Raw genomic sequence first — 13303 nt, forward strand, 5'->3', positions numbered from 1 at the left:
GAAAGTGTTCGTGTCAGAGCTTCAGAGAGCAGAGACAACCCCTGAAAGGGCACAATGCCTTCTACAGTAAAATAAACCTTTGCGTATGCGCAGCAGGTTCACGATCTGTTACGCCGATGAGTCCAATTACCTTAACAGTTAATTGCTACGAGCACTAGCTTACGGCTACGCAAGTATGTCTTTAAATTTAAAAACGTTTAATGAGAGTACGACCGGCGTGCTCCTATTTGTTCCCGACGTCAAAGGGCTTACACGCTCGCGCATTTCCCCTGTGCCTGGCGCAGGGTACCAATTGTGCAGAACGACCGTGTTTACGTTCAATTTTACCCGGGGATTTTTTTCCACCCCCATCAAGCTGGAAGCTTTTGTCCCTATCCAGCTGCTCCGCTATTGCCGCACCTGTATCAACCCCCCCCCCCACCCCCAGTACTCGCTGCAAGAAATAGTTGCCCTTAGATTTGTGAAGATGAACATGCACAACCCTGACAACAAAACCCACAGGGTGTCATTAGAGAGAGGGAGAGATGGAAGGAAGGAATTACAGTACATTTAAAAGAATGCATTTAGTAACAACTCACCAGTGACGGTCTGCACAGCACTTTATACTCAATGGGATGGAAATTCATGGTGACGCATGTTTCGCGGGTAAATTGAGGATAAAAACCGTTTTGAAGCTGTATCGCCAAGCACATCAAACGCATTCTCAGATTACTAGAATACAATGTGCTACTTTACCAGGCATGACTAAGAATTGACACATCTACTACCCCCACCAATTAGTCGTTCTTGTGGAGGGGTAAAATGCGGGTACCCCCACTTCTTCCAAGACATCTGACCAGTGTGAAAGAGTAGGCCAAATACCTTATAGAGGGGCCCTTTAGTGGTGTCTCTGGTAGATGCCCTACCGCCAGCAGCAGTGTGAGCAAGCAACTGCAGGGCTGGGCCTCTTGCAGTCAAAGAGGAAACTATAAACAGTTTTTATTTTATCAACTAAACATTTAAACGAAACAATATTTATTTGATAAACTAAAATTTTTTAATATTTTTATTTTACCAGGTAAGTATTATTATTTCTATTATTTTTTATTTTTTTACCTACGTGACTTTACCGAAAAACCTAAGAGTATGAATCCTTGCAGTCACGAAAGCTTCAAATCTAGAATTACCAGATAAGGTCCACTGAGCTATCTCTTTTTCAGAAGCGACCTAGCCACAAATGATAGCTCAACAAAGTGGCTTATCATCACGTGGAAATGTATCGCAATCAAACACTCTAAACACATTTCTAAATGTGGAGGGAAAAAATCAGAGGACCCGTAGAAAATCCACGCGATCACCGGGAGAACATGAAAACTCCAAATATACAGCAGGCGTCGGGGTCGGGATCGAACCCACGACCTCCTGTACACCAGGCGAGGTCGTAGTTAACATCTCGCCAGCGTGGCGCCTCTGAGTAAACGCGGGACAAGAAGCGAATTCTCCCAAAGCGGGGGGGGGGGTTAAAGACTACAAACTTTTTCTCTAAAGTGTTCGTTGCGGTTCTGAAAGCGTTCAGTGCTGGGGACCTGTTGGGGTGAGAGGAGGGCAGCATGAACTGAAACTCCACAATGCAGGAGCTGTCCTTCAGCTGGTGGTGCTGAAGGCTGTTGAGCTCGTAGGCGATGTACGCCCGCCGCACGTACACCTATGCCAAACAGCAAACACCAATCGCTCGCTCACACACCGCCATACTTACAACGCAAGTGAATGTGGATTTATATTGTAACGTGGTCATTATTAGTAGGTCCATTACGCTGACGTGGCCCAGCGACAGCATGTTTCGCCGCTTGTCGCAGGCGTCTGACGGGTCAAAATCCAGTGGCCGCCCAGGTTACTACCGTCTGTGCATTAACCGTAGAACACTACGTGACATCTGCATCAGAGTGAACGTTAAAAAAAAATGCGTTGTCCTTCACAAGATTACGCTACTGCGTTCTGATGTAATTGTCCAAATTTGTTATAACGATACATTACAATCACTCAATTGGGATTAAAACATTGAAATCATCGCCCCACCCCCAAAATGCGTACATTTGGCAGGAACCTCATGGAAAAAGGCAATGAGACTCAGTGATGTTTCCCAACATAAACAAACGCAATAACAACAGTCGTAAAAATACACTAAAAGATAGAAAGAGGAACGTAGATCAGAGAACAAACACATTGTACACATCACATTCATGGGTGGGGACAGGACACAATCCCTCAAAGAGATGATGGCTGATGGACTATATTGGCGATGGGAACGACAGTTAAATGACGGAATGCATCCGAGAGGATGATGACCACAGAGATGGAGTAATGAGATCAGCTCATGTGCCAGAGATGGATTGTGGGAGCACACAGCAACGGTGAGGGACGCAGAGGGATGCGGAGGCCTTCATCCAGCAGTGGTTAGACCATGGCTGAAAATGATTACGTTGATGACTACGAATATAACAGATATATAAACTCAGCTCGTTCACCAGAGATGGATTGTGGGGGCACGCGGAAACGGTGAGGGATGTGAAGGCATGGGTAAGCCTTCATCCAGTAGTGGATAGACCATGGCTGATGATGCTTATGTTGATTATGAAATAACAGATATATAAACTCGGCTTGTGCACCAGAGATGGATTGTGGTGGCAAATGGGATTTGTGAGAGATAGAATCATGGGGAGACCATCCAGTAGTGGATAGCCCGTGATTGAAGATGATTACGATGATGATGATATATACACTTTAAAGCTCACCTCCAAGGCAGCCATGCGAACGACCTGGTTGCTGTGATAAAAGAAGTTTGGGAGCACGTCAAAGATAGACGTCTCAGACATGATGAGTTTCTGCAAGGGAGATGCAAGGCAAAATAAATTAGCTTCTTCGGGGTTCCATTTTTCTCCTTTGTCTCTTTCTCAAGCGTATTCCCATTGTGCCAGAGGCATCATGTCGTGAGAGAATAAATACATTTGGAGATTTAATTGGACAGTGCCCTAAGAAAATCCTCACTCACAAAAAAATCCCCCCCCCCCGCCCCCAAAAAAGCCCACAGGCTGTTGGGGCAAGTGCCGTTAGCAAACACCGATTAAGGCAGGCACGGCGCACATGGGGGTGGTGTGGCCAACGCCACGCCTCGACGCCTTTGTCTTCCCAGTGACGATGTTTACATACCACAACAGCTACTCATTTCAGGCTTAGATAAACCTAGGGAAGGGCCTCTTCTCGATCAGATCATCACCACTCATGTTAGTCAAGGCCGGGAATCGAACTTGGGGTGGTACCCAGTTCCGGGTGCAAGTGTGCCAAGCACGACAATATTGCTCCCCACAAGACAAAAATCACCCATATAGCCTAAACATTGTAGATTTGAAGCTTTCGTGACTGCAAGGATTCATACTCTCAGTTCTTTCGGTAAAGTCACGTAGGTAAAAAATTAAATTAAAATTAATAAAAATAAAATCACGACGTTTCGGAGGCAACACAAGTCTCCGTCATCAGGTGGGACCGTCACAGCCAGATTTGCTGCATCAAGTGAGGCAGGGATTCAAGATGCAAGCTCTTAAATACAAATTAAGGGGGAGGAGAGGGGGGGGGGGGAGCTTATCAGAATGTGGTAGCCAATGAATGGAATGTATCGGGAGGGGGGAGGACGGAGCTAATCCAAACAAATTGAACAAATTTTACTGCTCCTCACAATGACAAAGGATTCCCCCCCCCCCCCCGTATAGCATTAACAGACTGTTGGGACAAGTGCTGTTAGCGAGTATCACCTATGAAGGCTGGAACAACCTTCATAGGTGCTCGCACCACACCAGGTACTCATTTGAGGCTGAGTCGACCTATGGGAGGCCCAGGACTGGTTAAAATAATCGTCACTGGTGTTGGTCGTGAGCGGGAATTGAACTCGGGTCGTCGGGCTCGTAGTGCAGCGCGATAACCGCTGCACTGCCACGACACACAGGCACCACTACCAACACAACCGCCATTCGTCACTAAGGGACAGTAACGTCTCCACGGTGCCTGTGCCAGGCCAGGTGCACTTTTGAGGCCACGTGAAGTGTCGAAGACTCGCTGACAGGAGGTAATGGGACAGACCCAGGTGCCATGGGTTGGCTGACTAATGCATCAGCTGTACCCTCTACTGTGCCAAATTGCTGCATCTTAGCCGCCCAGTGCTCCGCTCATTGTTGTGAGCGTCGCTCCTCTAGCCCTCAGTTGTTGTTGGAGGGCGACTGCCTCCAACTGCCCAGTAGCAGCAGCGTCCTTCACGAGCCTCCTCCACAGAGGCCGATCTTGACACCGCTGGTACCAGTCTTCGACACGTCTACTCAGCTCCACATCCTCCCGTACCGCATCAGTCCATCTCCTGTCCAGTCCATGTCCTGCCTGTTTATCCCCCTCTATGCGGCCAAATAGAAGTTGATTTGGCATGCGGTGGCTGGGCATGCGGGCTACATGACCCAGCCAACACAGCCTTTCCTGCCGGAGGGGATCACCGATGGGGATGTCCAGATCTTTCAAGGATTTGTGAGCTCCTCACACAAACCAGCCTGGTTAAACCCAGGATAGATCGTAGGCAAGCCAGCCTGGATTTTTCTAACTGGCGCAGATGTTCCACCAGAGGGGTCCACGTTTCACAAGCATAGAGAAGGGAGGGCATGACTTTGGCCGAGAAGACCCGAAACTTCGTGTGGAGTGACAGACCAGGTAGCTTCCACACAGCATTATGCAGCCGATGAAAATATAATGCCGCCCGACTGATTCGGAGTGAGACCTCTGCTGTCAAACAGGAGCTAGTCATAAGCACACTGCCCAGGTATGGGAAACTCTCCACTCTCTCCAGAACTGCTCCAACACACAGGTACACAAACACTCACACACGCACCTTCAGGTTTTCAGGACAGAACTGGTGGCCGTACATGTCGATGGCCGACAGGAAGATGGACTCCACTTGGTTGTGCCGAAGCTCATAGGATGGCAGGTGGCAGGCAATGAGCACCTAGGGGCGGTGGTCCAGGGGAAGCGCCGATACAAAACGCATCAAAGTCGCCCCACCCCACCATCTGACGCCACCGCACCTGGGCAATGGCTCGCGGTGAAAGCAATTAATAAAAAGTTGCGAATGTGAGCGCATCAGCTCATCAAGCCGCTGCGGAGAGAAGCAGCGGGCATGTGCATTTTGGAGAGAGAACGAGGCAGTCGGCCGAGCGGCACCTGTCGGGCGCGTAGCGCGACGCGGGCATTGGTGGTCTTGTTGAGCTGCGTGAGCTCGTTGAGGATGTTGGTGAGCTCCTCCGTGAGTGTCGGGTCTCGGCCGCACAGCTGGTCCTAAACAAAGGCGGGCGCGACGAGGCGGAGAGGACAAACGACAAAAAAAAAGCGACACGGCTCATTCCGCCGGCTCGTCAACCTCGCAACGGTGGCCACGAGACCCAGAGGTCAAACTCATTTGACCCTTCATCTCGTGCCTCCTGATACCACGCTGTGGCGCGAACAGGGGGCAAGCGTGAACACATTTCTTCAAGCGAGACGTTTCGCCGGTTCACTTTACATTTTAAGACGCACGAAGACGACACAGTTCTCGAGCTGCGAATGCGCACGTCCGTCCACACTGGTGGACGAGGGCCACCCCACGGCCACGCAGGTCGCGGGGGTCACAAGACCAGACTTCACCACACTGGTCAGTGCATGTCGATGCACGCGAGCATCGTGAACGAATGCAAGTACAGCGCAACGATGGATTTCGCTGCACTGCACCTCTTCTGACTGCCGTGTAGCACAGAAGCACGTGACTGGTGGTCACCCATCCAGGCACTGTCCAGGCTCAACTCTGCTTAGCTCCGGGGAGCGGACGAGATCGGGCACATTTCAGGCGATTTGTAAAACTGCAAATAATAATAATAATTCACAATCCTGACTTTAAATGCTTTCGTGCAGGAATTCATAATCTTGGGTCTTTCGGTAAACCCACGTAGATAGATCAAATAATAAAAAATTGTGATATTGTTATAATTTTTTTTTTATTCCATCTATCTACGTGGCTTTCCCGAAAGACCCAATAATATAATTAACCATCCTATTAAAATACACGAGTGAATAAAGGCCTCCCTACTCCTCGTCACTAATGTAGGTCGTTTGACCATACTTCACCATGCTGCTTAGCGCAGGGTGGTAAAGGCTACATCCCATTACACTACGTTGTATGTACAGTAAGCGTGACAAAACTATGAAATACAAATTCTCCACTTGTGGTTTCTCATTCCCGCTCGGGAAATTTGGGCATGGAAAATCCAAAAGGTAAGCACTAATCGGGATTTTATCAATTCGTTCTATTAACTTAAGCATTGTTTTCTGAAACACAGAACAAACAACATTTTATCCTTCAAAAATATATTCTTTGTCATTCTTACGATAAAGTCTGCAAAAACAATAGCTTGCACACTGTGAGCAAGTCGCCTTGGCAACAATATCAATTCGCGTTGGCACCGAGGCCATATTTTTACGAATTTCCCTTGTCATCCACGCAAAAGGTCACCGCTTACGTATGTTGAACTTCTTTTGCGCCGTACGTAGCCAACCGTGCTAAATCGGAGTTGCGGGAAAAGGACAACTTAACACAAAAAGCAGTGCTAAAAGTATTGGCTTTTCGATTTCGATTGAAAAGTGCATAGCTCCAGTGGCTTCCAAATATCGGAAGGAAGAGCTTTCCAGACAGCCGAAGAAGCGCATTTGAAAGCGCGCAATGCCGTGGCCGTCTTTGCTCAACGGCCAGCCAAAAGTCGCTGCTGTGATGATGACCGGAGTTCGCGTGACGGTTTGTGCTCAGCGTTGTTCACGTCTACAGCCACGGGCCGCGCCGTAACGCCATTGGGCACTGAACTTGGCGCCACCACAAACAGGCGCCGTCGCAAAGGCAACTTACAATGAGCATTGTGACCAGGATGTTCTTCTTGGCCACTTGAGCGTGCGAAAAGATGAGATCGACCACCGACGTCATGTCTCCCTTGTGCGTCTCTCGCAGCGCAATCACGCACTTGTCGTAGTGCCCTGTGACGGACAAGTTAATGGTCAGTAAACGTACTCCGCCATTTGCTCGCCACTCGACGACAAACGACGAGCTATTTAAACCACACGCGCAACAGTAACAAGGCCGCGCAGAGGAAATTGTAGCAAAATGGAAATTGGTTACATTGTGTTTGCCGTGAAGTTGTGTTGAGATTTCTGGGACCTTTCCTAAACATGTGCGGTGTCATAAAAATGGTGGGGGGGGGGGAGGCAGAAGCAGGGCAGGGAGGAAAGGGGGGCGCTATTAGCCCTCCGATTAACCACAGGAGTTTGTTTGACCACATTTCACCATGCCGGCCAGCGTGGGTTGGAGAAGCTGGGGGGCCCAGGACTGGTTCAGACATCACTCTCAACCGATATCGGACGCGGCTCAAAATCAAACTCGGGTTTCCAGTTCCATAGCACAGTAGGCTAACCACTGTGCCACCAACAACAACAAGCGCCATTCGCCACTAACTGGCGGTGACATCACCACGGCGCTTGTGCCAGGCTATGTGCACTTTAAGGCCACGTGAAGTGTCGAACGCCCACTGCCAGCATGTCACGGGACAGACCCAGGTTCCATGGGTTGATTGACCGAGATGACGGGCTGATGCACCACCTGTGTCTCCGTCTGTGCCACCACCACCACCACCACCAAGTTGACGCAGTCATAGGCAGTGGGGAAAAAGAAACACACCCTGGGACTTGAAAAGGAGCAAGGGAATCGACGGCACGGACTGCTGGGACAAGAGAGTCCCAGACTACGGGGGGCAGCAGAGGAGAGAGTCCTCGCCGACTTGTGATTGTGCGAGTTGCACGCAAGCGAGAGGGGGCACCTTGCTGAAACAGGGTCTCCACCTTGAGATACTCGCGCAGCAGGTCGAGCAGCACTGTCTTCATGTGGCCCCGGGTGCCACTGCGATACCTGTGGAAGAGATTCCCCCGACCCCCCATTCAGCTGTACAAAAATTAACCCGTAAAAACAAAGTTTTTAACTATAAATCTTTTATATGCATGGCATCGGTTTTATTTTATTATTCATTTCTGTTTTTCTTGAGTAAGAGTTTCATTTTTATCACATTGGTATTTTAAATTAAATATGAACAAAAAATGTTCCTAAAAAGTGGAAAATTTAGGAATTTTTTTGTTCACGAAAATAAATTGTCACGCACAACGAGTCTGTGTGCGAAATGTCAGCTCGATTGGATCACGGGAAGTGGGTTAAAAAACGACCAAAAGATTTGCACGGTCGTAAGCGCGCAAGCAAGCAAGTGAACTTAATATAAAGGATTTAAAAAGTGTTGCCAGCGAGCGCCGATGAAGGCGGGCGCGGTGCACGGAGGGGTGGGCGTGTCTATTGCCACGCCTGGCTACCTTCGTACGCGTGTTTTTCTTGAACTTCTGTCGCACCGTACGTAGCCGACCGCAACTAAATGGGAGCTGCGGGGGAAGTAAGAGTGGCGCTTGTGCCCAGGTATGCCTACCGCTGCACCAGGACCAGGATGCCCTGCACGTTCATGAAGAAGACCTCCCGGTCGGCTTTGCGCTGCAGCGTTGCCGCGTGGCTGTCCAGGGTGTTGGCGATCTGTCGACGTCGGCGGAATAGCGGCGCACGCAACAAGAAAAGGCGTCAAGTTTGTTTTATTTAAACCGGGCGAGGACCCATAAGACAAGGATGTAGTCTCGTTTGCAAAGGGCGACCTGCGTCATCAGATTTGCAACGTAAAAACTAAGTGGAGTACAACAATTAAGCAAATAAAAATCAGAGCAAAAGCAACCACGTTCGAGAAGAAATCGAACGGCAGCACCGACAATTGCTCCAACCCAACCCCATCCACCCCCTACCCCCCCAAACCCCCTCCATCCACCCCCGCCCCTCCCCACCTCACCACGTCCCCCCCCCCCACCCCGTTCACCCCCACTCTCCGCCCACCCCTCCCATCCACGCCCCGCACCCCCCCGCCCCGCTCCCCCCTGCCCCCCCCGCCCCCCACCTCACCACATCCACCCCCATCCACCCCCCCCCCCCCGTTCCGCCCCGGCAAACTGAACAAAGTGAGCGTCGATGCGGCACCTGCTGGCTGGGGAACTGGCAGAGCACCGAGGTGATGTTGCTGGCATACTGCGCCATCTCCCGGCGGATGGCGTTCTCCACCGGCGACGGGATGCGCCCCGAGATGCTCGTCATGAGCTCCTGGAGCTCCAGCAGTGGCAGGGAAGGGTCCCTCAGGGTCATCATCAGCACCTCCACCCAGCCCTTCACCTGTTCGCGCGCGAGCACACGCGCGCGTCAACACCAGGACGGCACACCGGTGTGGTGGAGAGCAAACCCACAACATTGACAATTGCAGTGGTGTCGTCACTTGTGAGTAAATCGGGTGCGAAGGCCTGGGAGGGGGTGAAAGTATGCATATAAATAACAATGGATTTACTGGCGAAACTTCGTACTCGAATTGTAAATGTGGTTTTACTCTCCAACACACCGGTGTACTGTACTAGTAACAAATTGGACGTGTTGTTTACGTGACAAACCTTACTAACTGGCCGTGTCGGGTGGTGGCGGGTTTAACGACACATTTATATTTACGCGATCGAACTCAAAAAACCTCTTTTGTGAATACCCACATTGTGGAAATGTGTATATTGTATCGTACGGTCTAAAAATGGCTGCCAACCCGTCAGTATCTTCTTGGTTCTTTCGGTAAAGTCACGTAGAAGGGAAGTAGTAAAATAATAAAAATAAAATATTTTAAAATAATTATTTTATTATGTTTTAAAATGAAAATAAAACATAATAAAATAATTATTTTATTATGTTATATTTTTATTATTTTATTACTTCCCTTCTACGTGAAATAAAACATAATAAAATAATTATTTTATTATGTTTTATTTTTATTATTTTATTACTTCCCTTCTACGTGACTTTACCGAAAGAACCAAGAAGATGAATCCCTGCAGTCACGAAAGCTTTAAATCGAAATTTAACCCGTCAATAGTTTCGTCCACCGGCCATCACCCCCTGCCGCCCTGAGCGACGTGTCCTGCCCGAGCCCACGAACCGTTCCAAACAGTCAAAACGATTTCTCGAGCTGGCAATTTTGCTCTCCGATCCAACCGCGGATTGGCAAAGAGAAAACAGCCAATCCCACGACAACATTGAATCATGGTATAAGTTGATGAACAAACAAAACTATTTTTCTTCTTGGTTCTTTCGGTAAAGTCACGTAGAAGGGAAATAATAAAATAATAAAACGTAATAAAATAATTCTCACGACGTTTCGGCCACAACACCTGAGGACGGCTGCTTCCGTTGTTGCCGAAACGTCGTAAGAATTATTTTATTATGTTTTATTTTTATTATTTTATTATTTCCCTTCTACGTGACTTTACCGAAAGAACCAAGAAGATGAATCCCTATAGTCACGAAAGCTTTAAATCGAAAAACTATTTTTTTTGTTACCAGGTCCACCGAGCTATTAGCTCTTTTTCAGAAGCGATGGGGCCACAAATCTAAGCTCAACAAAGTGGCTTATCACGTGGAAATTTACAGCAGCCATTGTGGAGAGAAAAACCAGAGGACCCGGAAAAAAATCCACGCGACCACGGGGAGAACATGCATACTCCAAGCACGCAGGTGTCAGGGTCGGAATGTAACCCACGACCTCCCGCATGCCAGGCGAGGTAGAACTGATGCCACCCCGACAAGCGAACAAACCTTGGAGCTGAAGAATGGCTCGGGGAGGCAGTAGCCGTGCATGACGTTGAGGAGGTTCTCCAGGACGGTGTGGTAAACCTGGTGCTGCTTGCCTCCTCTCAGGGGCAGCGACTGCTGTTGCGGGAGAAGGCTCATGCACAGCTCGGCCTGAGAGGGGCACACGCACAGAAACAAAACATTTCACCAAAGAGCCACACGCACCCCAGATCCACGGTCAGATATAATTATAATTGCGTCATTTAAAATGGCAAAATTGTACAATTGTAATTTCAGCTAACAACGCTTCTGCAATTGTAATTATAACTGACCCCGTGTCTGATACAGACTGTCCGGGGCAAGGGCTGCGAGCAAGCGCCCATTATGGCTGTGTGGCCAGCACCATATCCAACCCACTTTAGTCTCCCCACTGCTAATATTCATACACCACATCGCTTATGTAAGGTTCGAGCTGACCTTGGCAGGTTTGTCCAGGACTGGTTAACCGTCACCGGGAATGAAACGGAGGTAACCAGTTTCAGCACAATGCCTAGCTGCTCATGTCGTCTGTCCAGGCCTTGTCGGTCCTTGCTGCCTCGGCAGCCTTGGCTCCCATGGCAGAGGTCACACGAGGACCTCCCAGCAAACGCAATGAATTCTCACAATTTGGGGACATGCTTTTTCTTGTTCTCTTCCCGATTCATTTGGCCTTGATCAGTGTACAGATTTGTTTGCTTCACGAGCCAAAATGTAACCGTAGCATATGATAAGAACATTACATGACAATAAAAACTATTACACACACCATTGAAATCAACAAATCAATCCATCGTTCCATAACTATGACGGACCCCTGAATGTGGCCTCGGGTTGGTGAACCCCAGATCCACACCCAGGATCTCAGCAGCTCGGTGCTCTGACGCGTAAACCACCCAGGTCACCTCCAAACTGACACCGATTACGAATATTGTACTGGCATTGACAGGTCGCTTAAATGCCTCAACAACTCAAAACGCTTTACATCGCATGTCATCTCAACTATTCTATTTACCCACGGCCGTCTATGGCCAAGGTCGAGACCACCCCCACCCCCCCCCAGTAGCAGCTGTCCCCGTCTGGCACAAGGTGTTCTCGCTGCACCGGCCTGCACACGGGCATCGTCGCTGTTGTCGGTGTTGTTGGTGTTGTTGGTGTTGTTGGTGTTGTTGGTGTCGCTGTTGTTGTTGTTGTGCGATGTCGGGACACCTGGGGGACGCTGGAGGGATTGTCGAGCTGCAGCCGGGCCACCACACAGCCGACCTCGAGCACAGTGCCCGGGCGCTTCACATGGTGCACGCAGCCGCCCTGGGGCACCGTCAGCGTCATCACCATCTTCATCACCTGCCCACGGCACACACAGAGACAAAGATTCCCCCACAGCACCACCCTCCCCCACCCCGTAGAGCCGTTAGCAGACTGTTGGGGCAAGTGCTGTTAGCGAGCCCCGTGGAAAGCCGGCAAGGCTCACGAGGGAGTGGGTGGCCAACACCACGCCTGGTCGCTTTTGTCCCCCCAAAGCCAATGTTTACACAGCGCACCAGGTACTTATTTAAGGTTGAGTCGACCTAGGCGAGGCCCAGGACCGGTTCAAATATTCGCCACTGTTATTAGTCGTGAGTGGGAATCCAACTCTGGTCGCAGGGTTGGCAGCATAGCGTGCTTTAACAAACATTTTGGGCAAGTGCTGTAAGCAAGCACCTATGAAGGCCGGCATGGCACACTCAAGGCGGTGGGTGTCCAGCACCATGCCCGACCGCCTTAGTATCCTCAGTGGCGATAAATACACACCGCACCAAGCACTAATTCGAGACCGAATAGACCTAGGTGACGCTCAGGACCAGAACAGATAATTATCGTCACTGGTGTTAAGTGGCCATGAGTGGGAATCGAACTCGGGTGAGCCAGGTTCGTACGTACGCGCAAGTGTGCTAACCACTATACCGCTGCTCCCCGCCAACACACACACACACCTCCATCTCGGCGTAGCACTGCCCAGCGACGGCATGGCCCCCGTCCTCCAGCAAGTAGTGCATGAGCTTTCCAGCGGAGGGCGCCCTTAGCACGGACGGGTCGTTCTCCTTCTCAAACACGCACGTCTTGTTCCCGATGGTCACGCGGTATCTGTCGTCGCGTCCCCGTGTTCCAGATCAGGAAAAGTTTCACACGCACACAAAGACAAAGATCCCCCCCCCCATAAAGCCGTAACAGACCGCCGGGGCAAGTGCTGTTCGCGAGCATTTATGAAGGACGGCACGGCACAAGAAGCGGTGGTGTGGCCGCCTTTGTCTCCCTCGCAGCGCTGTTTACGCACGACACCAGTTCATTATTTGAGGCCGAGTCAGACACGGGGAGGCCCAGGACCAGTTCAGATTATCCTCACTGGTGCTTGCTGTGAGCAAGAATCACTGGTATATAGCACAGAGCGCTAACCGTTGCGCCACCGCTCCTTGCTGCACAAACACAAACAAAGACATAGAACCCGCGTACAGCCTTAACAGACTGCTTGGG

The 13303-nt window shown here is 50.0% G+C and overlaps 1 protein-coding gene across 9 annotated transcripts in view; it reads right to left on the reverse strand.

Moving 5' to 3' along the window:
- Positions 1–13303, reverse strand: part of LOC144933111 (acetyl-CoA carboxylase-like) — a 94763-nt gene that overhangs the window by 43477 nt on the left and 37983 nt on the right. For all 9 annotated transcript variants that reach the window (XR_013636981.1, XM_078857660.1, XM_078857661.1 and 6 more), the window contains 11 exons: positions 12766–12916; positions 12002–12136; positions 10781–10927; positions 9137–9325; positions 8547–8647; positions 7899–7987; positions 6938–7062; positions 5230–5343; positions 4901–5014; positions 2772–2861; positions 1566–1684 (listed from right to left, as the gene is read on the reverse strand). Coding sequence is in view for 8 of the 9 variants with exons in the window: in XM_078857660.1 (XP_078713786.1) it covers positions 1566–1684; positions 2772–2861; positions 4901–5014; positions 5230–5343; positions 6938–7062; positions 7899–7987; positions 8547–8647; positions 9137–9325; positions 10781–10927; positions 12002–12136; positions 12766–12916 (1374 nt within the window). In the remaining variant the exon portion in view is untranslated. The remainder of the gene's footprint in view (positions 1–1565; positions 1685–2771; positions 2862–4900; positions 5015–5229; positions 5344–6937; positions 7063–7898; positions 7988–8546; positions 8648–9136; positions 9326–10780; positions 10928–12001; positions 12137–12765; positions 12917–13303) is intronic.

Source organism: Lampetra fluviatilis, chromosome 6, assembly GCF_964198595.1.
Source record: "Lampetra fluviatilis chromosome 6, kcLamFluv1.1, whole genome shotgun sequence".
Lineage (NCBI taxonomy): Eukaryota > Metazoa > Chordata > Hyperoartia > Petromyzontiformes > Petromyzontidae > Lampetra > Lampetra fluviatilis.